We start from the raw sequence: 27643 nt of genomic DNA on the forward strand, positions 1-27643 counted from the left end.
AGAGTTGAGGTCATATTAGTTACAGAACTGACTTTAGATCTGAGTTAAGTGAAACTGGTGCTTTAGTTTATTAGCATTAGATTTAAATGAGTTAATGTTCATGACCAAACCTCTGGACATGTGTCAGTCTGCACCAGATCAACATATAGATTGTAAAACTATATCTGGGTTCTCAGCAGCCGCACCTGCTGAACACACAGTGTTATCAAGCACAGATGGATTCAGTCCAACATACAGTGGGTGAGCTCAGCAGCTGGACCTGATGTACTGTGGTCGTCCCTCAGAGTCGGGACAGGAGCTGAGGGACAAGGGAAGGCACTTTAAGGTCTTTGCAAGGACACAGTAGACTGTGTGTGTGTGTGTGTGTGTGTGTGTGCATGTGTGTGTGTTTCTCCAGTGACCATGGCTGCACGTCCATACCAGCCACCCCCAACCCACCACCATCACCACCACCAGAACACTTCCAGGACTGACCCAGTAGAAGCAGATCCGTTCAGTCTTCTATGTGAACCTCAGTCGCTCTAATTGTTTGAACAGCACCAGTCAAGTGCAATAAATGACATGTTTTAAACCCCGAGTGTCCCGATGTGTGTCTTTGTTTTCACTTATACTGGCAGATCCACACACACACACACACACACACACACACACACACACAAGGAGGTGCCTCAGCTGGAGGTCTGGTGTGTAATATTATAATCATCATGCTGCTGCACTGGTAATTAACATGCACATATTTGAGATTGCTTGCATTGTGTTTGGATCGGCCCACTAGCTGTCTCACCACCATGATAACCTGACGGATCAGAACTATGAGCCTCGCTGCCTCTTTAATGCTGCCTGATGACTGTAAAGTAGTTTGGTCATGAGTCATTGTGATTTGTGAAGCATTAAAGTTGTAACACAACTATACCTGCCTCACACATGCTGATCAACCACTCTTATCAAGAAACGCTGTGTGTATGTGTAGTGATGCTGCCATCTGGAGGACACCATGTCACACAGTCAGCACTGAAGAAGAGATGAACACATTGAGGAGGAGAGCTGAATATTCCCACTGCTGCACCTGGCTGGGCATCCAGAACACCTGGCTGAGCATCCAGAACACCTGGCTGGGCATCCAGAACACCTGGCTGAGCATCCTGAACACCTGGCTGAGCATCCTGAACACCTGGCTGAGCATCCAGACCACCTGGCTGAGCATCCTGAACACCAGGCTGAGCATCCTGAACACCTGGCTGAGCATCCAGACCACCTGGCTGAGCATCCTGAACACCAGGCTGAGCATCCTGAACACCTGGCTGAGCATCCAGACCACCTGGCTGAGCATCCTGAACACCTGGCTGGGCATCCAGAACACCTGGCTGAGCATCCTGAACACCTGGCTGGGCATCCAGAACACCTGGCTGGGCCTCCTGGACACCTGGCTGAGCATCCAGAACACCTGGCTGAGCATCCAGAACCTGCTGGACTGGACACATTTGTTTTAATAGCACATGTGAATGTGAGCTTTACAGAATAAGTTACATAATTAAATATATTTCTATTATTCTTATTATTTAAAATGATTCAACTTATTTTTAATAACTATAATAATTATAAAACTCATTTACTCAGATTAGATTCACACTCTTTCACAGTTAATATTTTCTGTATATGATTAACAAATAATAACAATAAGTTTTAACTGTGTTCTGGTTCTGTTGAGTTGGTCCACTTGTTTGACTTTATCTACAGCCCGCGCACACGTCAGAACTTTACGTAGACATGTTGGTTTGTGTTCAGTCGTACAAGCTCGCGCCGGAGCGCGTCCGGCAGTTACGCAGTTGACGTAGTGTTTTGACGTAGCACAGGCCCAGGTGAAAGGAAGCGGTCCCACCGTGGACGAGTAGCCTCCAGACCGACATAGCTAGAGTGAATGGCTCTGAGGATATCCAGCGAATACTTTCAAATCTTTTTAGTCAAGACCATCAATTGAAAAACACACAGCAGGTGAGATTATGTACCGTATTGTGTGATTTGTGTCTCTGGAACAGCCTTATTCTGTGCATGTGTTGGCCTTGCTAGCTATTAGCTAGCTAGTTAGCTGGCTGACATGTTGATGGTGCGTGGTGCTGCAGGTCCTGTCCCAGACGTTGTGTTGCTTTGCACGCTGTACATTTTGGGTGAAGCCATGTTTCAGTGTCGCTTTATAAATCACACAGTCGGGGCTGGACGAACACACCCAGACAGACCTGCCTGTTGCCATTAAAATAACCGGGTCAATAACGGGTTCCAGACAGGCGCGATCCGTATGGTTCACCAGACGCTAGCATGCTAGCTTACGCTACCCCGCTGAACGCTGCGAGAGGGTTTCCATCGCAGTCATGCGAGTCTGTGCTCAGTCGGTACCGCTATGTAAGCTGCTAACAGGCTATCTGAGACTTTGTTTAGCTCCTGCATTTGTAGCGTTTCTTTACAGCACAGCTCCCCGCTGAGGCAGCTAACACAGCGTAAATAAAATAATTTGTAATGCGGTGAGGCAAGCAGCCAGCGGGTTGTTAATGTATGCTAGCTCACGTCACGGTTCATACTTTGCCACCAGTAATGAGGCCAAAGACCTTCAGAGGCTTTGTTGCTCTTAAGTTTACATATAATTCAAATAAGCTCCTCAAAATATGACCTGAAATTACCTTAATGTTGTGTTCATGTGTATTAACTGTGCTAACGTTAGTTAGTAAGTGCTTTGCTGAAATTGAGCTGCTTATCTGCTAACTAGCTAGCTAATGTTACTCAGCATGGTCTGTGCCAGTAACTTTAACACAGAGCTTCAGCTGACTGTAACCAGCTCCTGCTTACATCCTGACAGAGGAAGCTTACATGGTGTAACGTGTGTGTGATACCAGCTTGTTTAATTCTGTGTAACAGTACTGAGGACAGACTGGTGGAAATGAACGTCACAGTGGCCCGAGGTCACAGAGTCAATCAACTATTGGATCTGATGCATTAAAAATGAATTATTGTGGATGATGTTGAGAACATTGTGTTCTGTGCCTGATGTAGCTGACAGGAGCACTGTCCTCTCTGTGGCAGCAGCTGTAACAAACTGTGGGACAGCAGCAGATGTACTGAAATGTCAGCAGGAGCTCACACGTGTGAAAGAGTCTGTATTTAAGAGGTGACATGTTGGGATGAAGGTTATGATCCTGTCAGACCAGCACTCCACTCTGTCAGTGTTAAGTCCCTGTAACACTGTTGCTCTGGCGGTCAGACCAGTTCGGACCCAGCAGTACATTTCTGTAACTTTCACACAACTCCCAACTGTAACCAGTGCATCACATCCACAGGTACAGTCAGGTCCAAATATGTAAACATGTCTAACTGTCATTTTAAAAGACAAACAGAGGAAAAGTTGGGAAAAAATAGTTTTAGATGACAGAATGAATTACCTTTAAAAGACATGGAGACTGACTCCCAGCACATACAGGACAGTCTGACAGCACCGGAGAGCTCCTGCAGCGACCGGCTGCTTCAGTGAAGGAGCAACATCACAGGTCCTAGACCAGCACTGATCCTGGTAGACCAGGGGTTACCCTAACCCAGGGGGTGCACTGGGATTGGGCCTTAGTCTGCAGTGAATGGTTATCATCCTGTGTAACGTGATAGTATACACCAGCATAATGACTGTCCGTGTCAATGCTGTCTGTATCAGTGCTGTCCACACATGCTTTGTGTGTGTGTGTGTGCGCTACACTGAGAGGTTGTGTCCTGCAGAGTGCATAGTCTTTGTGTTTGACAAACACTAGCAAAATAATTGTTGACTTGCATTTGATTGAACAAAACAGAGGATGTCTTCATTAAAAGAGCTATTTCAGATGTCCAGGACCTCTAGTGTCTCCCTTACTCTGTCCCCACCAGATACTCTGTCACTGAAACCTGCAAACTCTGTTGTTTAGTTGTTCCTGAGGTGTCCTCCATCTTTTCCCTCCTGTTTTTTATTTCAGTATGTAGTATTTCCTCACTGTAATCGAGGGTCAGAGGACAGAGGAAGTCGTTCACTGTACAGATTTAAAGCCCACTGAGGTGATGTGCTTGTGATTTTAGGCTTCATATATAAAATAGATTTGATTTGATCACATTCATTAAACCCCACTGAGCTTGAGCTTCTCCTCTCAACTGAGTAATAAAACAACATTTAAATATTTGAGGCTGTCAGTAATTGAATCACTGGTGTGGTTCTGCTCTGGTTCAGTCAGTCACTCCAGAGCTGTTGGACTTTGTTCTTCAGGTTCACTGCTTGAATGAAGCTCGGTAGACGAGCATCAGGTTGTGTTGTGTTGTTAATCACCAGCATCAGTGTGAAGACTTGTGTTTCCTGCACTGAGATGACTGCTGGGATCAGTTACAGCTGTGAGGCTCAGCAGTCAACACAGCAGAGCCGTGTGGTCTGATGGTGACTCGGGTCTGTGTGAGAAAACAACTTAGTCACTTTCTGTTAGTGTAGAGGTGACAGGAGATACTGTAGAGGGTAACAGTGCTCTCACAGTATTGTTACCAGAACATGAAGCAGCAGAGTGTTTCCTCTACTTTGTATTAGAGATCAGTGGAGAGATTCTGGTGTATGATCTTATTCATGTGTTGGAACCATTAATCATGCTGCTTTTTATCAGAGTTGGGACTGATTTGATCCAATATTGGTATCGCAATCCGATCCTGACGATCCACGTACTGATCCATATCCCATAGTCTACGGTCTTTATATCCCCCGTGGTGCTAACACCAGTGGAGCTGGTACCCAGTGATGCCAACACTATACTGCAGGCAGTGTTGTTAAAAGCACCCATAAGTCATTCTTCAGTAAAAAATAAATATATATGACTTTGCTGAGAGCGGAAGTGACTCGCATGAATAGTACTTGAGTAGAAGTCTTTAAGAATCTGACAGTAAATATACTTGAGTATCAAAAGTAAAAGTAAATGATGATGATGCACATATTTCTGAATGAATACAGGCTGTATAGTGTAAACTACAGGTCAACCAGCTGTTGTATTATCAGATCCTATATTAAGCATTCTTCTGATTATCGGTGTCAGTGTTTTCTGTCAGATTGTCAATAAAATAAATAAATGGAACGATGCACTGCTTCACATGCTGCATCAGAAACAGAGTAACTAGTAAAGACTGTTATAAAAAGTACAATATTTGTCTCAGTTGTAGTGGAGTGAAGGTGTAACGCAGCAGAAGATGATGAAAAAACATGATGTCAGTGTAACGTTCTGGTTCCGCTCTGCTGTCTGCATCCACAATCACTGTTTCATGATGATTTATTACACTGTTGTATAGATTTCTGTACGTCTGTTCTACGTCTTCAGTACATGACTATAACAATGTTTTCTGTTTCTGGTTCCTCAGATCTGTTTCCACCTACATGTGGAGAGCATCAGGAGTTGATTGAGATATTTTATCATGAAGCCCAGATTAAGTGTTGTCTGCCTATCCAGAAAGTCTCAGTTATTACCTGTAAGTATATTTCTGATTTCTTAACACATTAATTCTGTTATTGTTATTCCATCCTGTTCACCAGGTCATCTTCTCATTCTCTGTTCTGGACCAGTCGACTGGTTAAGCAGCTTATTCACAGCATTGTCTCTAATCAAACATATCTGACACAAACTCTGTTTCCAGACCTGCTGTCTGTGTCTGTGTGTCTCTTCTCCTCTACCTTCACTGATGTGGTGTTTCATCTTTGTGAATGGAGAATGAGAGAAAGTGTTGTATCTGCTGCCTTCAGTACATAAACACAGTACCCTGATCCCCCACCAGTGAACTTCTGCACAGAAGAGGATGATGAAATGAGATAAAGTGGACTGGAGGAGCCCAGCCCCCTCACCTCCACCTCCACCTCTTTGAAGCATGGCAGGCCTACAGCTTGTCACCCCTGCCACTTCACCCATGGGGCCTTTCTTTGGTCTGCCATGGCAGCAGGAGGCTATCCATGATAACATCTATACGCCTAGGAAATATCAGGTGAGGACACTGTTGGATGTGTTTACTAAAGAATCACAGATTAAGAGCTTTGATCGCTGATTTCTGTTGTAATTAATTCGTATTGTATTTATTTAATTGCCCCTCCACAGGTAGAACTTCTCGAAGCAGCTCTTGAACATAATACTATCGTCTGCTTGAATACTGGCTCAGGGAAGACCTTTATTGCAGTACTTCTAACAAAAGAGCTCTCCCACCAAATCCGTGGACATTACCAAGAAAATGCGAAGAGGACTGTTTTTCTGGTGAACACAGGTACCTGCTGATGCTGAATGTTCTGTGTACACCTTTGGAAACAGTAAAAAGAAGTTTGTTAATTCTCTAGTTGCTTTCACCTCTTTGTTAATTTTTCCAAGTAGCTGACTGTATATCTTGTCTCTGTTGTCCAGCTCTGTCTGTGGTTCAGCAAGCAGCTGCAGTCAGGACTCACTCTGACCTCCAGGTGGGAGAGTACATAGATCTGGAGGAGACGTCCGCATGGACTGACCAACAGTGGAGTCAAGAGATAATGGAGAAACAGGTACGGTCCTTTTCTCACAGATGTACAATAGAAGCCGTTACAGACAGTAAACAAGGTATTGAAAGAAACAATACATCATTAACGGGCTCAACCCAATCACAGCACAGTGAAGTGCATCATAACTGAGCAGACACCACAGAGGGCATTATACCTATCCTGCTGAACACAGTTACATTATGACACATAAGATGAAGATACATTTATGATCCTCCACTGTTTCTAGGTCAGCAGCGACTGTAAGTAAGAAATGTGTGATCTGACCAACTTTACCTCCAAAAGGTCAGATGTCCTTGAATCGTATCCCTTCCATTGAATCACTAAGGTCACACTGAGGTGGGTTTGTTTCACTCAGCAGTGGCTGGTTCACCTGCAGCCAGTGTTACCTGACATAAATATGGCCGTGCCTCAAGTCTCCAGCAGATCAAGCAAAGAGAGACTTTCTCAGTGTCAGATCATGGCAGACTGAAGGTTTCTAAGGGAACATGGAAAGCACCCAAAGTGAGCACACCATCAGATGATCAATATATTTGTATTAATTCCCTGAGAGACAGAAGACCAACTTACTCACAGATACAGAATTTGATACATAAACAACACAAGGCTCCAGTCAGCAGTCGTCCTGTCAGAAGAAGCTGTCCTGTAGAGTCTCAGAGGACCAGCAGCAGTTTCTGAACCTCTTCTCAGGAGGGAAACCTGGACAAGCACTTGAGGAGGGCTGAGAAATACCAGAATGTCACAGAGGTGAAGAAGTCCTATTTACTGATGAAGCACCACCTCATTCTTCAGAGACAAAGCACTCAAAGCTTTGACACAACTACTGAAGACCAAGAAGTCCTCACTGTCCTGGACTGTCCTCCACGGTCACCTGACCTCAACCACAGTCAACATTTATGGGGCACTTGAAGACTGAGAAAGACCATCAGTCTGTGACATCACAAGAAGCTTTGTGGACACTGTCAGACATAACATGAGTCAGCAGGTTTTACAATAACGTGTGGAGTCCGTGCAGCTCAACTGAATGAAGTGATTAAAGCAAAATGAGGACTAACCAAATACAAAGTTATTCGGAAGTTCATGTTCATTTGTCAAAGATTCAACTTCAGTCAAACTGTTAATCTGATATCATCACTCTTGACTCATCATCATGACTCATCTTCTTCCCTCTTGTCTTCCTCTCACACAGGTGCTGGTCATGACTTGCCACATATTCCTGCACATTCTGAAGAATAAAATCTTACAATTGTCTAAAATCAACTTGGTGGTTTTTGATGATTGTCACCTGGCCATCACAGACCACCCCTACTGTGAGATAATGAAGGTGAGGTTGTGTTTGCAAAGCAGAATGTGTGTAAAAGTTGTCTAAGAGAACTGTGAATGAGCTGACTCTCCTCTGTGTGTGCAGCTGTTTGAAGGATGCTCGGGTGGTCCTCGTGTCCTCGGTCTCACAGCCTCCATTCTGAACGGAAAGTGTGACCCGTCGGAACTGGAGCAGAAGATCCAGAATTTGGAGAGAATCCTGAAGAGCAATGCTGAAACTGCCACTGACCTTGTGGTTCTGGACAGGTACAACAAGCCTGTATATGACCTATATGAGGCTGAATTACTATATCTGTGGATAAATGTGCACAGAGGGTTGTTAGTTACAGCTGAACAAAGGATTTCACTGATTACTGTTCATTCACCTGATGAATGAACATTGAAGACAACACAGACTCAGGTGTGTCAGAGTCCAACCTGTGCTGTGTACTATGTTTCAGATACGCCTCTCAGCCCAGAGAAGTGGTGCTGGACTGTGGCCCGTACTTGGATAAGAGTGGCCTCTCCTCCCGTCTGCAGGTGGAGCTGGAAGAAGCTCTCCACTTCCTGAATGACTGCAACATACCTGTTGCCAGAGAGGACCGTGATCCCACATTCATCTCCAAACAGGTCTGTGATACCTTTTATTCTTTGATCATATAACTCTCCCTTTTTTGCAAATTCACATGTGATCACATTTCTTGCCATTTACTATATTTTGTCATTTTTGGAAATGATGTGTAAAGTAAAAGAAGTCTGTAGTTACAAACCCACAGAGAGTTATCGCCACTGAGGTCTCCTCAGCTCTACACTGCTTATTGACTTAGCTTATTGTTTCAGGTTTCCAGCATGCAAACTCTGCCCTTGTCAAACTAGTCTTTGGCAGCAGGCAGCTGTTTTCAGTAAAAAAAGCACTGATTAACCTCCTGTTGTTACCCTGTCGTACCAAGGTCCTGAGTGACTGCTGGGCCGTGCTGCAGGTTCTGGGACCCTGGTGTGCAGATAAGGCGGCGGGCATCATGGTGCGGGAGCTCCAGAAGTACATAAAACACGAGCAGGAGGAGCTCAGCCGCAAGTTCCTGCTCTTCACCGACACCATCCTGCGCAAAGTGCACGCCCTCTGCGAGGAGCACTTCTCCCCCGCCTCACTGGACCTCAAGTTCGTCACACCGAAGGTCCTCCGACTGCTCGAGATCCTGCATGAATACAAGCCCTTTGAGCGGCAGCAGTTTGAAAGTGTGGAGTGGTACAACAACCGCAACCAAGACAACTATGTGTCCTGGAGTGACTCTGAGGATGAGGATGAGGATGAGGAGGTGGAGGCCAAAGAGAGGCCAGAAGCCAATTTTCCCTCACCGTTCACCAACATCCTGTGTGGGATCATCTTCGTGGAGAGGCGATACACAGCTGTCGTCCTCAATCGGTAGGCCTCCGTCTTCTGGGTAGCTGTCTGCCCTGAGCTGTGTCAGCTGTGCCTCACACAGAGTTTATCAACTGAAAAATAATCCAGATTCTCTATTTATTTGACTTTAAAACATGATTGTTGGTTGTCGTGGCCTTTAATGCTTGAAAAATGGCTTCCGAAAAATGGCTTCCGAGCCGGCGACAGCCGTGGCCCATTCATGTGAATGAAAAATCTGAAGAACGCCTCGAGGGAATTTCTTCAGATTTCATACAAACGTTCACAAAGACTCAAAGATGAACTGATGAGAATCCGGTGGCCAGAGTCAAGATCACTGTGACCTCACAAAACACACATTTGGCCCTAACTCAAGAATTCATACGATAATTAAGATATAACTTCACATACAAATGTCGAACAGGATAGACTGATGCGTTAATGACATTTGATGTTCAAAAGGTCAGAGGTTAAATGCACTGTGACATCATCATATTCTGGTCTGGCTATTATTCAATGCCACAGCTCAGGAACATCAACTTGACTGTGCACAGAGGCAAACAACAACCACGATGCTGTAATCCTAGTTCAACCAGAACCATGACCCTGTTGAATACACTGTGTATAACTGATGTGTCTTCCTCAGTTTGATCAAAGAGGCGGGGAAACAGGACCCGGAGCTGGCTTACATCAGCAGCAACTTCATCACCGGCCACAGCATCGGCAAGAACCAGCCGCGGAACAAACAGATGGAGGTGGAGTTCAGGAAACAAGAGGAGGTACACTGACACTGACATATATACCCATGTTACAAACTCATGCTTCTTACTGCCAATGTAATATTTAAATGTACATAGTGTTGTTTATTTTGAACACCTGACCATCACAGGGGCTCTTTTGTCTCAGAACTGTCACATAGAGACATGCTGCTGTAATCAGCTGTAGTCACTTCAGTTCACTTCACACTGTCATCCTCACACACTGTCCACACCAGCTGAAACTATTAATGTGTGAGTCTGCTTTGTGAAGCAGCAGCCTTTTCAACCAGAGGTCCTTTATACTCTGTAGCTTTAACTTGAATCATGACGTGTCAAAGATTTCGTGGAACAATTCTAAGAGTTGAAGAGGAAACAGGAAACGGCGAGTTCATGTTGTGATTGATAACTTGCAGCTGCGTAGCTGCTGAACTTTCAGTTTCAATCAACACAATCAAAAGCCCACTCAGAGGACACACCATCACAAACACAGACACACACAGTGAACACAGGACAGACTGTTCCATCTGACAGCTGCTCACAAATGAAACATATTGTCAAAGCAGTGAACTGTACATATTTTGTTCCTGATAATGCTTCACTGTAAACAACAAATCGGTGTTGAAATAATTATAAAAGAAAACAGAAAGACAAAAACTCAGCTGGTCAGTGTTTGTGACCTTCTGCACACTTTGTGCATATCTCAATCATCATGACATCATACTTTCTGCTGCAACAGACCAATCCCGACGCACAGATTTCAACTATCAGAGTTTCAGCCTTAATAAACTAACTGGGTCATCGTCAAGAGGAATCGGCTCTGATTTATTCTGTATTCTCTGAGACGATGTTGACAGAAGGTGCTTCACTGTTCAGGAGACACAATGTGTTGAAACCATAGAAATAAACCACTATTTAGTTAATCTGAATTTTGTAGACGAGTGTATCAGGATGATGTGAACGGGCTGTACCCGACTCAGGACTCAGATTTTGCTGTTCAATAAAAAGATTCTACTTATTCAGCACCAACTGATGCTTCTCTCCTCAGCTGACCAGCATCACATGGTGGTAGTTGGATTTCTTTTAACTAATGCAGCAGCTAATAAAGTATATTTATGGCCCTCTTTCTGTCCTTCACAGGTTCTCCGCAAATTCCGGGCTCATGAAACCAACCTGCTGATCGCCACCAGCATCGTGGAGGAAGGTGTTGATATTCCAAAGTGTAACCTGGTGGTGCGGTTTGACCTGCCCACAGAGTACAGGTCCTACGTCCAGTCCAAAGGCAGAGCTCGGGCCCCTGTCTCCAACTACATCATGCTGGCTGACAGTGAGAGGACCAAAACCTTCGAGGACGATCTCACCACCTACAAGGCCATAGAGAAGGTGACCTGTCGTCTCTGTCTCGTTCAATTTAGTTAATAGTTGATTTAATGATGTTAGAGGAAATTTAGAAATTAACATCCTTGATGAGACAGAAAGACTGATCGTCAGTACAAAGTATATAATAGAAGAATGTGAAGAGGAGTGAGGAACTGATGAAGATGTCATTTCACTTTGAGCAGATCTTAAGGAACAAGTGCTCCAAGTCAGTGGAAGTGAGCGAGTTTGAAGTGGAGCAGGTGATGGACGATGACAACATCCTCCCACCCTACGTGCTGCGGTCTGAGGATGGAGGTCCGAGGGTCACCATCAACACAGCCATCGGACACATTAACAGGTCAATTGGTACTTCAGCAAAGTCTTTAAATCCTTAGTTCTCAAGAAAATAACTTGAACAGATATTAATGTTTTTGCTCTGATACTCAGGTATTGTGCTCGGCTGCCCAGTGATCCATTCACCCACTTGGCACCAAAGTGTAAAACTGCGGAGACACGGGACGGACGCTTCCAGTCCACACTCTACCTACCAATCAACTCCCCTCTGAGAGTTCCTGTCAAGGTGAGCAAGAAACATGTACATTTTTTTAAAGGTTACAGCCTGAAGCAGCTGTGTCCCACATTTCAACACTTCATTACTTCATTTATTTAATCCACGTACACTAATGCAGTGTAATCTTTTCAGCCTCCCTCCTTGAATTCATTTCATTGACATGTCACTGTCTTTACAGGGTCCTATAATGAACTGCACCAGACTGGCAGAGAAAGCGGTTGCACTAGTATGCTGTGAGAAACTCCACAAAATAGGTAAAGCCAGAACCAGATGCATGATTGGCCTTGGTTTGGATTTGGTGAGTCTCTGTAAAACTTCTCTCTGTATCTATTTGAACTGGTTTATTTTGCTTCCCAGGTGAGCTGGACGATCACCTGATGCCAGTTGGGAAGGAGACAGTGAAGTATGAGGAGGAATTGGACCTTCATGATGAAGAAGAGACCAGTGTACCAGGCCGGCCCGGCTCTACTAAGAGGAGGCAGTGCTACCCTAAAGCCGTAAGTGTGGCCCTTCACAACTAGACCTCACTGAATCTCACAGGATGCTGACATTTAGTTTCTCAAGGCAAAACCAATATTCATACAATTTATTTATATGGTTTGTTTAAGGGACAAAGTGAGAAGACAAACTTTATCACAGATACACTCGCATTAAAACACCTTCACAGACAGAATTGTTAGTTTTTTTATTTGATAGCTGCTCAAAATGCATCATAGATGTTTTATATTAACATTAAGATTTAAAACACAATTTGAATTAGAATTTAAATCTTAAATGTCTTAACAATCTGTTACTGGCTATAAAGGTAAATGAAGTGATAAACCTCAATTCCATGATTTGGCTACTATTCTACTAACTACAGCAAAATGTTCAATGAGATCACAGTATTTCCACACAGCAGTTTGTTGAGGAGTGGATGACAGGCAGCTGGCACACACTGAACAGCACATATTGTTTTAAACTCATCACTTCAAAACTGAAATGTTCTTGTAAAATGTAGTAACTTGTCTCTCTTTGTCCTGTCCAGATACCAGAGTGTCTGCGGGACAGTTATGCTGTACCGGAGCAGACTTACTACCTATATGTGATTGGGATGGTCCTCACCACCCCTCTCCCTGATGAACTCAACTTCCGCAGAAGGAAGCTCTACCCACCGGAGGACACCACCAGGTGCTTCGGCATCCTGACTGCCAAACCCATACCTCGAGTATGTCACCTGGTCAACACTCCCCTTAGTTCTTTCAGACCACCAAACATGTTTTCACTGTTGTCCTTATATTCACTTATCAAAAGAAACAATGTCTCCAGCCCATCCTCTGGTAACTGATGCTGTGCTTCTGTCCAGATCCCACATTTCCCGGTGTACACTCGCTCGGGTGAGGTGACCATCTCCATCGAGCTGCAGAAATCTGGCTTCACACTCAGCGCCGCACAGCTCGACCTCATCACCCGCCTACACCAGTACATCTTCTCCCACATCCTCCGCCTGGAGAAACCTGCCCTGGAGTTCAAGCCCACACTGGCTGACTCGGCTTATTGCGTTCTACCTCTGAATGTTGGTGAGTAGAATCACTGTCAGTCGAGCTTGGGCAGTGATTTATAAGATGTGTGCAGATGCTTATTGATTTCCTTCTATTATCCTCCCTCTGCTGTTTCATTGGCTCGTTCAGTTGGAGAATCTAACACACTAGATATGGACTTTAAGTTCATGGAGGACATCGAGAAGTCTGAGGCCCGCACCGGCATTCCTACCACTCAGTACACCAAGCAGAACCCCTTCACCTTCAAGCTTGAGGACTACCAGGATGCTGTCATCATTCCAAGGTACCACTGCACCTTCTGATACATACTGAAGTCACTTCATATCGGATTCTGTAACAGCAGCTTCACACTGTGTATAGATGCTCTAATATAGCAGGAACAAAGTGACATGACACAGTTATAATAAAGTATAAGTGTTGTTGAGCTGGACACTGACTGTCACACTCTCCTCTCACAGGTATCGCAATTTCGACCAGCCTCATCGCTTCTATGTTGCTGACGTGTATACAGACCTGACGCCGCTCAGCAAGTTCCCTTCACCAGAGTATGAGACATTTGCAGAGTACTACAAAACCAAGTACAACCTGGACCTGTCCAACCTGAACCAGCCGCTTCTGGATGTAGACCACACCTCCTCCAGGTCAGCAGCACAGGAGTCATGATGGTTTAATACAGCTGTGAACCACTGTCCACTTTCTATTAGTTTGATGTGATTGTTCAACTGATTAGCCAAGTGGAGTACTGCTGCATATGTAAAAGAGTTTGAGAAACTCTCCTCAGGTATCACAATATAGACTAAAAGTACCCACTGTAGGTCTGGTCTTATAATATGATAAACAGCCACATTTTAAAGCCCAGAATCAATATCCCAGCGTAATAACAGCACTTTGTAAGCATTTCTCTTTGTACATGGATTGTTCTTATTGACACTGTCTTGACTCTTTCTTGTGTTGTCAGACTGAACCTGTTAACCCCTCGGCACCTGAACCAGAAGGGCAAAGCCCTGCCGCTGAGCAGTGCAGAGAAGAGGAAGGCCAAGTGGGAGAGTCTGCAGAACAAACAGGTAATGACTGCTTCTGTAGTCAGTGACTCTGCACTGGCGCAAATCCACTGTAGTGATTAACCTAAGTTGTGGTTTTCCTTAACTGCTGTTGGTATAAATGTAGATGTGGTGTTTTGTGCGAGTGTAAAGTTGGCTACTAAAGTTTCAGCTACATCTCTTGACATACTTTCTGTACTACAACACTCAGTCTAACAGTGTGTTGTGTTTGTCAGATCCTGGTTCCAGAGCTGTGTGCCATCCACCCCATCCCTGCCTCCCTGTGGAGGAAAGCAGTGTGTCTGCCCAGCATCCTCTACCGCCTCCACTGCCTGCTGACCGCTGAGGAGCTCAGAGCCCAGACAGCCAGCGAAGCTGGAGTGGGAGCCCAGACCCTGCCCCCTGACTTCAGGTCCCTGTCAGACACACTACACAACATATGAGCTCAGTGTGTAAAGAAAATGAGCCCGTTCAGTTACTCCACTTCAGGACTTTCTTCAGCCCTACACTGTTACTGATACTCTACTGTGATACTACAGTTGTACTTGTAAAAGCATGTGTGATCACCTACAGTGTTACAGTGCAACATAAGAATGATGCTGGTAGCACCTGGAAACACTTAACTGATAAATCTGTCTGAATGAATGAAGAGATTTGTTTGCCAGGTGAGCGCTGCAGGTGGTTCACATTAAACACACAGCGAAGTGTCTATAACACACCTGATAGGATTTCCAAACCCAGAGTCCAGTTCTACAGGAATTCTGTGACACCACAAGTGACGCCATGGAGCCTTTTATGATCTGAGTGTGTCAGTAAACTTCAGATTTTGATCATTTGTGATTAAAGTTTCTAATGTATAGATGCTTTGTTTGTGTGCGGCAGGTATCCAAACCTGGACTTTGGCTGGAAGAGATCCATCGACAGCAAAACGTTCATCTCCTGTCCTGAGTCCTGCTGCGATGATGGTGAGGGTCTCTGTCAGCACCAAGAGACTGTAACCCCTGAGCCCAGTTCTGTAACACCTCCCAGTAGTCACCACTCTCCCCTGCCTGAGCAGGGCCCCCTCGCGGCCCTTGATCCTGGAGAAGCCACCTGCACGAGGAACCTAATAAATGGCACTGCCCTACTCGCCAACTGTGACGACGACGGCCACCAAGATGAGCACCTTCACCAATATGTCAATTGCCAACGCTCCCAGCCCAGCTCCCCTGAGCTGCAGAGCCCTGAATCAATACAAACCACTACCTCAGTTCCTGTGCAGCCCTCTCACAGCTTGAAGAAGCCCAGCTCCAGTCCTCCACAGCCTAGTGATGAATGTAGACCTGGGAGGACCTCAGACCACACCAATAAAGCTACCTCAGTCTGCAGCAGCGCAGCAACGGGTCCCACTGCTCCCACTGCTCCCACAGCACCTTGTACAGACCTGGTCACTGTCTCCCAGCACAGAAGCCAGGCAGGAGACTCCCCCAAAAGCCTGGGCCCCAACCCGGGCCTCATCCTGCAGGCCTTGACTCTATCCAACGCCAGCGACGGCTTTAACCTGGAGCGGCTGGAGATGCTGGGAGACTCTTTTCTCAAGCATGCCATCACCACATACCTGTTCTGCACTTACCCCGACGCTCACGAGGGACGGCTCAGCTACATGCGCAGCAAGAAGGTAAGACAGGTCCTGACTTATTCTGAGGACAGTAGGGCATCGTGAGTGAAATGCCAGTTGTGGTCAGAATCTACAGTTTCAAGACATTATATTGCTGCAGTGAATGCTGAAGTAAATATTAATGTATTATTAGAAACGGTGTCTTTCTTACTTGCTAAATGAAAACTATCTGACGCTTTTTACTATCTGACGAAAATTACCATCTAACTGAGTAGAAGTCTCAGTTAGTCAGTCTCTGTCTCAGCTAGCCGGTTACTGCTGAGGTCTTGACTCATCCTCTGTGGTCTGGCCACGCCCAGGTGAGCAACTGTAACCTGTACCGTCTGGGGAAGAAGAAGGGGCTCCCCAGCAGGATGGTGGTGTCCATTTTCGACCCCCCTGTGAACTGGCTGCCTCCCGGCTACGTGGTCAACCAGGACAAGAGCAGCACAGACAAGCTGGACTCAGAGGAGGTCAGTGCACTGCCTGCTGCTCTGTTATCACCTCTGTGTGTGTGTGTGTGTGTGTGTGTGTGTGTGACACTGTGTGAACTGTACACCTGCAGAGTGAGGACATTGAACCTGGCTCTGACTTGATTGTGTTTGGGACTAAAATACGAGTATGCAGTAGGATTTAAAGAATTCAAAGTACAGTTTATGCTTTGTTAAGTCTGATCGGTTCATTCCTGTCATACATGTTGTTGGTGTTATGATGCTGTCAGGCCACTAGGTGGCAGGCTTTCACCTTGTCTGGAAACACACTGTTTAAGTCGATTGGTTTCTTCTGCTCCTACATGAAAGGAACTGAATCTGTAATACTGCTACACTGAGGTGATGATGAGAATATATTTATGTAGCACTTGAAACCTGTAATCTGTTTGTGTTTTACTCATCGATTTCCATTTTGTTAGGCATCTCACATTAGAACCCCTGCAACCACGGAGGTGTATTTTATTGGAGAATACCTAAAATCTATTTTCAGTTCTGGGTTTATGTGAACTCCTCCTGTTTGTGTCCATCATTCAGGCCAAAGAGGAGCTTCTCGCCAACGGGCAGTCTGGAAATGAGTATGATGAGGACGACGAGGAGGTCGAGGAGGGTGAGGAGGTGGACGAGGACGGTGAGCTGATGCTGAAGGATGAGCCAAAGGATGAAGTCAACATGGAAGATGATCTGGAGTATTACAAGGAGCACATCAAGTTCATCGACAATATGTTGTTGGGATCTGGTGCCTTTGGTAAGAAGATCTCTCTGAGCGGCTTCCCTCCCCCTCTCACCCCGACCTCGGCCTCCGCTCCCGCCATGGAGTCCCCGTATGAGTGGAAGGCCCCCAAGAAGCCCCTCCATCCCACCACGGCCCACTACACCCCGGAGCCTGCGCCCAGCGGGCCCTCTGCAGAGGAATTTGACTACAGCTCATGGGATGCCATGTGCTACCTGGATCCAAGCAAGGCCGGAGAGGAGGATGACTTTGTGGTGGGTTTTTGGAATCCATCGGAGGAGAACTGTGGCGCCGAGCTTGGCAAGCAGTCCATCTCCTACGACTTGCACACGGAGCAGTGCATCGCTGACAAGAGCATTGCTGACTGTGTGGAGGCTCTGCTGGGCTGCTACCTGACCAGCTGTGGAGAGAGAGCCGCCCAGATGTTCCTCTGCTCACTGGGCCTTAAGGTGAGTGAGGAACTCCAACACTGTTCTGTCTCAATACGGTGTGATTCACTAATGACACAAGAGTGAAGAGATATAAGAGTTGTTTCTGATTAAAACAGGTGTTACCGTTGGAGAGAGGGATCCTGACAGGAGCAGTGGTGCAGAGCCGTCAGACCACAACCATCGACCTGTGCTATGGCTGGCTGAAGATCCCACCTCGCTGCATGCTGGACCATCCAGACGCAGAGCGAACTCTCAACCACCTCATCTCCGGCTTTGAGAACTTTGAAAGAAAAATCAACTACACCTTTCAGAACAAGGCTTATCTCCTGCAAGCCTTCACCCATGCTTCCTACCATTACAACACCATCACAGGTCAGACTTCAGCTCACAGTATCGGGACAGTTTTATCATTGTTTACTGTTCAGTTCAGACTATTCTGTAAAGGATGAGATGAGACAGGTTGATGTTTAATACTTCCTTCAATACTTCTCAGCTCTGGCGCACACGAGTCCAGTTTAGTGAAACTGACGTTTAAAGCTGCAAATCATTTCTGCCACCTTTGGGTCACAGCTGAACCAGCTGTAAACACTGATGCAGAGTATTATCACTGTTTACACATTCAACAGGACTCCGTTAGCTACCACTAGAGTTGTATCTCTGGCCGCAGGCTACATACTAACAGGAGGTTGACACTACATTAACATCGGTTGCACCACAGAAAATGGTTCTCACGTAGTTAATAGACTCACACCAGCCTCTCTTACACAGCCTGTTAAAGTTTGGACTGTTGCTCCTTTATTCTGTATCTGTATATATGTATATAGGGCACAAAGGTGGAGTCACTGTTGTTCCACTGAGGCTCTAAGTTAGTAGTGGTGATAGTAACAGTGCTGAATTGACATCTGTGTCCAAAGAGTGATCCAAAATTTGGCGACGTGGTATGTGTACGATCCACAAGTGGGAGATTTAAATAGAAGAAGTTCTGAGAGATTCTTACCTACCAAGCAGAACAAAATCTAGAGCAACAGACCTTCACCAGTAGTCTGATGTCAGCTGGCTGTCAGTCTCGTGTGTCACGGCCCTGATAGTAAAAGAGGCGTTATTTGTTGTGGAATCCACTCACGGTTTGAGTCATATGATTCATTGTTGTGCTATGTAAATTAGTATTTCACCTCGCCACAGCTCTGACTGTTGTTTATGTACTTCCTCTTCAGATTGTTACCAGCGGCTGGAGTTCCTTGGTGATGCAATTCTAGACTACCTCATAACAAAGCACCTTTATGAAGATCCACGGCAGCACTCTCCTGGCGTGCTGACCGACCTGCGCTCAGCACTCGTCAACAACACCATCTTTGCCTCTCTGGCCGTCAAGTACGACTACCACAAGTACTTCAAGGCCATCTCGCCCGAGCTTTTCCACGTCATTGACGACTTTGTGCAGTTCCAGTTGGAGAAGAACGAGATGCAAGGCATGGACTCTGAGGTGAGTCCTCTTTCTACCAGAAACACTGTGCGCATCAGTCCTGAACAACAAAGTCCTGCAGGAAGAAACCTAATCTTTGCTGTTATAGTTTCTTCGTTCCCTAAAATAATGGTCAGCATTCAAACAGATCTGCCTGAATAACGAGGCTGTCAGCTTCTATGAATCTGTTTCATATTCCAATGATTTCAGTCCTGAACAGAAAATGCAGTTGGATTTAATTTGAGGGAAATGGCTATCTTGGCACCAGATCTCCTCTCATTCTGCTGGAGAGGTACTTCTCTGCCGTGGGACAGCAGGCACATACACAAGCACACTGAACAAACAGCTGTAAGAAATAAAGAAATGTGCCGCAGTAACATGGTACGAATCCACAGCTCACTCTTCATCAATCAAGAGTAACAATAGCATGATGGAGCTGTTAATGTAGCATGTTTGAACTGTTACATGTAGTGTCAGTACATTAACTGAAGGACTGAGTCTGTCACTGATCATTCAGTCAAATACTACTCTATATTTATTATTTGTGAGGTTAATATACTCTTTAAATGGTAGAATCCATAATATTGATGTCTCTTCATATTGTTGTCATGGCAGGCAGAGTTACACTTTGCACAGGAAGTCAGTCAATTAAAGGAGCAATTTGTAAGATCTGATCAGAAGTTTCAAACAACTTGTATGTGTTATGTTGTGGAGACGTGAACTGTAAGTGTGGATTCAGCCAGCCTCAGCCCGTGCTGTCTGTAATACCACTTTGTACCAGCATGAGGCGATGTTTATTTCTGGAGACACAGCAGAATATTCCATTGTCGGCGTGTGCTAATTTAAGAACGAGCTGAGTGGTTATTACATTCACAGATTTATTTTTAAAATATTTGACTCATTATTAAGACAGCTGTTGCTGAGAGGTATAGATCAGTAGCTGGTAACTAAATGTTTCAAACTGTGTGTTGTGATGGATCAGCTAACAGCTCTGTGTGTGTCTGTTTCCAGCTGCGACGCTCTGAAGAAGACGAGGAGAAGGAGGAGGACATCGAGGTCCCTAAGGCTATGGGAGATATCTTTGAGTCGCTAGCAGGAGCAATTTACATGGACAGCAGGATGTCTTTGGAGACGGTGTGGCAAGTGTATTATCCAATGATGAGGCCACTTATAGGTGAGAAGAGTGAAAGCACATTTATTTATCAGTGTGATCACAAACATTCAGGACTGTTGTCAGTTGTGTCGACATGTTGAAGAAGTGAATGTCTGAAGATGTTAATGATGCCACATGTTTAACCTCCTAACCCTCCTTCTCCTCACCGCTTCCAGAGAAGTTCTCTGCTAATGTGCCACGCTCTCCTGTGAGGGAGCTGCTCGAGATGGAACCAGAAACGGCCAAGTTCAGGTAGGAGACCAGAACCTTCTCCAGACTCTCATCAGTCATTACGTTCTTTATGGAAGAGGCAGACACAAGCAGTCTTATCAAGTCCTATTCGGTTGTCTTTATGCAGAAGATGTGCACCTATGTAATGTCAAGTCATGTGTTGATTTAAAAAGAAAAAAATGTGTTTTTGAAGTTAAACCCTGTCCTCTTTCCTTTGTGTGCAGCCCGGCAGAGCGAACGTATGATGGGAAGGTCCGGGTGACGGTGGAGGTCGTCGGTAAGGGCAAGTTTAAAGGAGTTGGCCGCAGCTACCGGATTGCCAAGTCTGCGGCAGCGCGACGAGCTCTGCGCAGCCTCAAAGCCAATCAACCTCAGGTCCAAAACAACTGAGCTCAGCATTAGCACCTAAGCTATTGATGCTAACGGAGAAAAAGCAGCGTCGGCTTCCCAACACAGCGCGATGCTCGCCCTGTATCTTCAGCCTGCGACGGCACAACCAAGGCAGCCAGGGAACACTGTGTGGAGACGCAACAGAAGAAGCAGACTGATCTCACAACAGATTTCACATCGGATCTTGTACCTTTTTTTTTTTTTTTTTGTCTTTTTTTTTGCGCAAACACAATCTTTACTTTCCCTCTCTGCTTTGTGTAATCACATGAGTGCTTTATTAACGTTTAGCAAAGTGTTTTTAAAAAAAAAAGGTCAGGTCGCAATGTCTATTCCTCACTGTTTGATTTGTGTTGTTTTGGTTAACCTCCATGTCAGTGAGATGAGGCTTATGCTTATTGTGTAGTATTAGACTGTACATAGTTCAATCAAAGGTGTAAATCAAAGTATGTAGTAGGAAGAAAAAAAACGCTAAACTCCTCAGCCTGTGCACTAGTGCCAGTCAGTTTTAAAGCGGTTTTTAAAACGCTAACGGCAGACGTGGCTAACAGAACCACTGGAGCAAACACCTGGTGGCACTTCTGTCTGAAATCTGTCTTGAAATGGTATTCTTAATCATTTTTGCACTTATTACATTAGGGTCTGTTACTTTGAGAATTGTGTGGTCACATTGACACCAAAATCATATACGTAGCAAAAAATATAAATATATATAAAAATGATAACATGAATGATATTCTTGGCCTTAGATGCTAAGGCTCACCCTCATATCCTGCAAAATGGATAGGAATTTCAACATTCCCAGTTACTGTAATTTAAACTAGTTTTTAACCGCACTTGAGGTTGCATGTTCTTGTAGCTTATGTATAAACCATGACAACTGGATGGCTTCTATAAATGTTTAAATCTATGGATATATCTAGAGTGTGTGAGAGCGAGATTAGATGTTTATGGCATTATCTTGATGATTTGGTTTAAAATGTTTTGATACCAAGAATGGATGGAATTTAATTAGTCATTCTTGCGCACTAAATGTCTTTCCACAGAGCGAATCATCCAGTTTTGATATAAGAGAAAGACGTATCACACATTCAATATGCTGCAGACTTTTCTACTAATTGGATACTCGTGTACGACACACAGAACCTTTTCAAATACAGTCTTTGTGAAAAAGGCCAATTCATTTCAACACACTAGTGTTCCTCACATCCCGTACCTACCAAAGCTATAACAGATGTGACACTATGAGGTTGAAGTTGATTCCTAGGGATAAGGATACCAGCCTTTTTTTTTTTTTTTTTTTTTTTTTCTGGTTTCTGTTCCAACAAATTTTGCTTCTCGCTAAATGTCTTTTTTTTTTTTTTTCTCATCAGTAAGCCCTTTTTCACTTGAATACCTCAGTTAATTGCATGCATTTTCTTTTCTTTTTTTTTCTTTTTGTTTGGTGCTATGTTTTTGTATTAAGCTTGAATTTCTCATCTTTTTTGCACTGTAACTATAATACCTCTTTATTTGACCTTTTTTTTTTTTTTTTTTTGAAATCTGTTTGACTTGGTTGTCCCGTTTGTCAGCCGTCAAGCTGTAGAGGAGAGCTGCGTCGTCGTCTTTTCCCCCTCCCATACTTGAGGTTGATGATGTTTTATTTTTTGGGGTGGGGGGGGCAGGCAGGTGTTCTCTGCACAGAAGCCTAACTGTTTTTTTTCCACATTCATTAGCGATTAATTTCATCAGCTGAGAATCTGTTTTTTTAGTTCTTGGTAAAACAAACAGGATTGATTGATCAGACGGGTTCATGCTTGTAGAGTTAATCAGATTGCACTCTTAAACATTTACTTCTAAACATACATAGATGGAAAAATACTTGACTTCTTCAAAACGATGTTCATATATAAGGGTTGAAGAGACGTGTGGTTTCTAAACTGTGCGTAACTATCTTCAGTCATGTAATCCCACCCACAGGTGCTTCTACCTCACAGCAGGCTCAGTGTTACCTTCTGGAAAAGACTGCAAATCAGTTCATAACTGTAGGACAGAGACACACACTGTAATCTGTGTGTGTTCGTCACACACGCAGTATACAACATACAGATATCTGCTGCACTGAGTTGACTTTCCCTCACAGTCATTAGTCTCTTGAAGAGAAACCAACAAACTCAGTGCTCCCTGCTGGACGTCAGCGTCTGCAGAGACTGGATTTAAATTCAATCATAAAGGGGAAGTTGTTTCATTTTTATAATTCTGATGTCATTTAGTAAAGTAAAGGGACGAGTGGATCATGTTTTTCAACTAAAGATTTGAAACCAGGGGAGGCTGATCAGGTCTGCCTCCCGCAGTTTGTAAATCAACCCAACAGTCTATACAAGTAATGATGTCACCTGTTAAACCCACCCAGCCGCCGAAGCCACCCGGCTCCTGCAACTGGTTCCTGAGTAGAATAAAGTAGTTACAGTGAAAGTTTCTGGTGCTTTGTTCAACACTAGATTATAATCAGGCACAGTGAGCAGATGCCTGCCCCGTGGTTCACCATGTAGCAGTGGGCTGGGGTTGTGTGATCGCTGGCAAATGAATCTCATAATGCATCAATACAGAACATTATAAACTAAAGTGATGGGCACCTCACAGTGTGACACCTGTATTACTTCTGTCAGGTTGACCTGAGCAGAAATCGATTTGTCAGGACTTCACTTAAAGGAACGGTTTACCTAAAACTTCATAACCATGTAAATACTACAGTGTGAATTAGTGAAATACTTGAGTTCTCATTCTGAAAATGAAACCAGAACATCTGTACAATCTGTCAGTGTTAGAGTGCAATCTGTCATTATATCTCAAGCAGCTGTCTGAGCCGTGTACATCTGGGCTCTGCTTCATTTCCCTGTTCAACATATTGTCATACTTTAGGAGTGTGACACACACACACACACACACACACACACACACACACACACACACACACTTCCTCTGGCTCAACACACTAATTATGTGTAAGTCTCCAGGAGAGAGGAGGAGATTACTAATAAGAATGTGAATCTCTCAGACGGTGCCATGCCCACTCTGTTTTTGTCTGTGACTGATGAAAATGAGAATCTCAAATAATCTTGTCGACCACACGTGGCATCAACATCAACAACCTGTATGTTTTATTTCTTTAGTTTGTCATTGTAGCTGAGGAGGGAGGTGTGTGTGGGAGTGCTGAAGTTGAGGTAGTCCTTTGTTATTCAAAGCTGACTGAGTTTTCTTGTACTCTCATTTTTTTTTTTTTTTTTTTTTGTTTTCTTTTTGTACATGTAGCACAATTGAGCATTGCACTTGGGCGCCATACTTTACCTCATGTCAGAGTATGAAAGGGAGTGTCAGATGGAGGGAAGAAGACGTGTATATATGATGCCGTAATGTTAAGAGGACTAACTTGTGGTTCAGGCTTTGCTGCTGATTCAATTGCTGGTATTATACAAACCTATTTAAAAGAGAATGAGGGGCTCTGGGAGGAGACGAAATGTGCCTGCAGGTCATCGTCTGACAAATACACTGTAAAAAGATTCTCTGCAATTTGGGCCCAAAACGTCTGGACGTCACGTAGACAGACGCCCTGCCTTAAACACATGTTTGGAAATGAATGGAGAGAGAAAGTACCAGGTCCAGGTCCAGTCATGACTTGAATGATGAACTGAGACGCTCGGTTTAATTCTCCTCTGACTACTCTGATATGGACATGTCACTCCAAGCGATGCTCCAGCCTCATTTCTATTCCGGCGCTGTTAGTCTGGAATAAGAGAGAAAACCTCCCGCAGCCCTTTTTTCACAACTTAAAGGAAAAATCCACTCAAACTTGGTCCTGTGCTCCACACTGATGTGTCATCAGGTGGTGTAGCAGAGATCATACTGGTCTCACACCAGCCTCATCTGCTTCACACCAGTTTGTGAACTCCTGTCGAGTGGGGCTGTCACTGTGTGCGTGTGCGTGTGTGTGTGTTTGTTTTGTTTTTTTTGCTTTTCAGTTTAAACTACTATTAGTATTTAAAAAAAAAAAAAAAAAAAAAGATACTGCGTTCAGATTCAAACTTCTCAGTGGATCCTGACTGATACTTGACTGTGGGGCCGATGATGTTCAGGTCGTTGGGGATTTCGATACATCGGCAGATATACAAACATTATCTTTAGTCCTTATGAGATGCGTATTGAAATTACTAAGACTGTCTGTGTTCATTATAGCAAAATAAACACATGTATTGTTAGATTGTATAAAATGCACTTATAAGAAACTTGCTAACAGTTTAAAGCATTACAAACATTTCAGTTTAACTAACTTACCTGTTGTGTCGTCGTCAGCATTGTTGTTGCTTCATTAACATGAATAAGTATAATACATACAATTATGCATTTCAGAAGTTTTTTCCTTCGTGTGTGTGTGTGTGTGTGTGTGTGTAGTGACAGCCCTAATGTGTGTTTCTTTTGACCAGAATCAGCCACAGCAGGGGCTGATGGAGGCTGTGAAAGGGCCTCAAACTGCCACCAGCTGTAGTATCCTAACATCCATTGTGGTGGACGGGAGCCTGCAGGTTCAGCCTCCAGGCCTGCAGTCCTCTGAAGGCCTGTAGTCCTCTGAAGGCCTGCAGTCCTCTGAAGGCCTCAGGCCTGGAGGCTGCATCCTCTGAGACTGAAGTCTCCTGAAGAAGGTGAAGAAATATGGTCACCTGCCTCTTTTGTGAAACTTTACTTTGTGTTTGTTGACCAAAAATAATGGCACCTTTAACTATTTTGATCCTGGACGACGTGTTGGCCTTGATGTTTGTGTTCCTTCACACCTCTACCACCTGTAGCTCCATTTAAAGTCACTGCCTGTAAGAAGAATTCATGGTGCTTGGACTTGATTATGTTTAACTTTGATATAACGCTGAATCACTGCTGATGTAGTTTGGACTTCTTGATATTAATTGAACTAAAACTGAAACTAGTGGCCTGAGGCACTTGAAACAGAGTCTGTCAGGTCCACGGGCTTTGTTCTGTCAGATTCTTCAAAAAAACAAACAAATGTATGCTTGATCTCCTGTCCTCTGAGGGATTCCTCCTGTATTACCTGATTTGTGATTTTCAATAACCTTTAACAAATTTGTGTAGAATCCTTTCTTGCAACTTCTTAGCCTTCGTCCAGGACCACCTTAACATGTCCTGCAGTCCTGCATCACTGTCTCCCAGAACTCAGTGTTTAGATCTTTCATAAATTAAAGTACGCAGGTCATCTTGATCAATATGCTGCATTTTAGAAAGTTTCTCTTGAAACATGTTGGTCTCACATCTACAGAAGAGAACACACGCTGTATTAAAGAAAAAGTCTGAGTTCTGACTTTTCTCATATTTTTGATAAAGTCAATATTCTGAGAAAAACTAACTCAAATATTTATTTTCACAGTGGTCTTAGCCCTCTTCTGTAGAAAAGTAAATATAACTGTCGGATAAATGTAGTGGGTAGCTTACAACTCAAGTAGTCGAGTAAGTTACAAGTACCTGAACACATTACTTGTAAGTGTACCTGGTCTCTTTCCAACACTGCTAGATAGTGAGTCGGTTTCTCTGCTACATCTAAGATCTTATCTTTCTTTTCTGTTGAGAATTAGTACAAATGATATGAAATGTAAGATGGTGCAGGATTAGTTGTCTCTGGTGGCCAGGAGCTACACTGTGGTCATTTAACACGCTAACATATCTTCACTTCTGACTTCTGGGATGAAGTGATTCAGGATTATGATCAGTAGTTCTGTCTGCAGTGGAAGCTTTCTGTCGGTCAGTGTTGGTCCTGATTACATCTACAGTGATTTACAGTCTGGAGTGCCTTTACATTTTCCTCAGCAGTGTATGTGGATGTGATGTGTTGTCATCTACGTGTGGTTCAGGTCTGCACAGGAACTGGAAAAAGAAATACACCAACAAGAACATCACTCTGATGGTCACTGTGTTTTCCAACAATATGAGTTTTAGGTGGATTTTTCCTTTAAGGTGTGTGGCGATGTGTTGAAGTGAAATGTCTTTGCTCACAGTGTGGTGGATCAGTGGTCTCATGAAGCCGGCACAGGGCACCGACAGTGACTGTTTCTTTAGGCGGGTCACGGATCAGCAGAACACCAGCAGAGTGGAGCTAACCGGATCGATGGATGAACTGTTATCAGAACGGGGAATTATGGGCCATCACAACTGCAGCAGCTGTTGAAGGGACATTGGAACAGAACCTCCTCACTCATACTGTAATACCGTGCTGCAGTGGTTTGCGGTCTGCACCTTATTGGATCACAAATACCTTTAATTTGTTTTTGTTTGGGTTTTTTTTCTTTTTCTTTCTTTTTTTTTATAATTGTAGCCCAGTATATCTACAATAAAAGTAATGCTATGGTCATTTACATTAATCCTGTGGGTTCATTGAGTGTCAGCTGATGTGTTGAGCTGTGTGTTTGTGTGACAGCTGTGTGACGTTAACAATGTGCATGTTAGAAACCATCACTGGACTTATTCTGGTCAGACCTCTATGAGAGGTGTTAAAATATGGAAACTCCCTGGTCTTTAGTCTGGCAGCACATTTCATCTTCTACTTTGAAAGTGGTCAGATCTTAAGAGACTAATTCACA

The 27643-nt window shown here is 44.2% G+C and overlaps 1 protein-coding gene across 3 annotated transcripts; it reads left to right on the forward strand.

Moving 5' to 3' along the window:
- Nucleotides 1-1874: 1874 nt before the first annotated feature.
- dicer1 (dicer 1, ribonuclease type III) lies at nt 1875-27418 on the forward strand (the record flags this gene model as incomplete). Of its 3 annotated transcripts, none has more annotated exons than XM_084382050.1 (29): nt 1875-1992; nt 5392-5499; nt 5771-6006; nt 6117-6279; nt 6414-6544; nt 7728-7862; nt 7947-8107; nt 8302-8470; nt 8791-9263; nt 9886-10018; nt 11135-11377; nt 11557-11711; nt 11801-11933; nt 12103-12178; nt 12282-12421; nt 12952-13131; nt 13270-13483; nt 13595-13748; nt 13924-14106; nt 14424-14529; nt 14742-14917; nt 15388-16162; nt 16462-16614; nt 17167-17811; nt 17910-18165; nt 19008-19276; nt 20267-20429; nt 20585-20660; nt 20864-27418. In XM_084382050.1, exons 3-29 carry the CDS (start codon nt 5893-5895, stop codon nt 21027-21029), a joined length of 5742 nt encoding a protein of 1913 aa, XP_084238176.1. In that variant the 5' UTR covers nt 1875-1992; nt 5392-5499; nt 5771-5892. The 3 variants fall into 3 exon arrangements, with proteins under 3 accessions (XP_084238176.1, XP_084238175.1, XP_084238177.1); XM_084382049.1 differs by having other exon boundaries at nt 5803-6006; XM_084382051.1 differs by lacking the exons at nt 9886-10018; nt 11135-11377; nt 11557-11711; ... (15 more) ...; nt 20585-20660; nt 20864-27418 and having other exon boundaries at nt 5803-6006; nt 8791-9267.
- Nucleotides 27419-27643: the final 225 nt, after the last annotated feature.

Source organism: Pagrus pagrus, assembly GCF_965226575.1.
Source record: "Pagrus pagrus genome assembly, chromosome: 18".
NCBI classification, from domain to species: Eukaryota; Metazoa; Chordata; class Actinopteri; order Spariformes; family Sparidae; genus Pagrus; species Pagrus pagrus.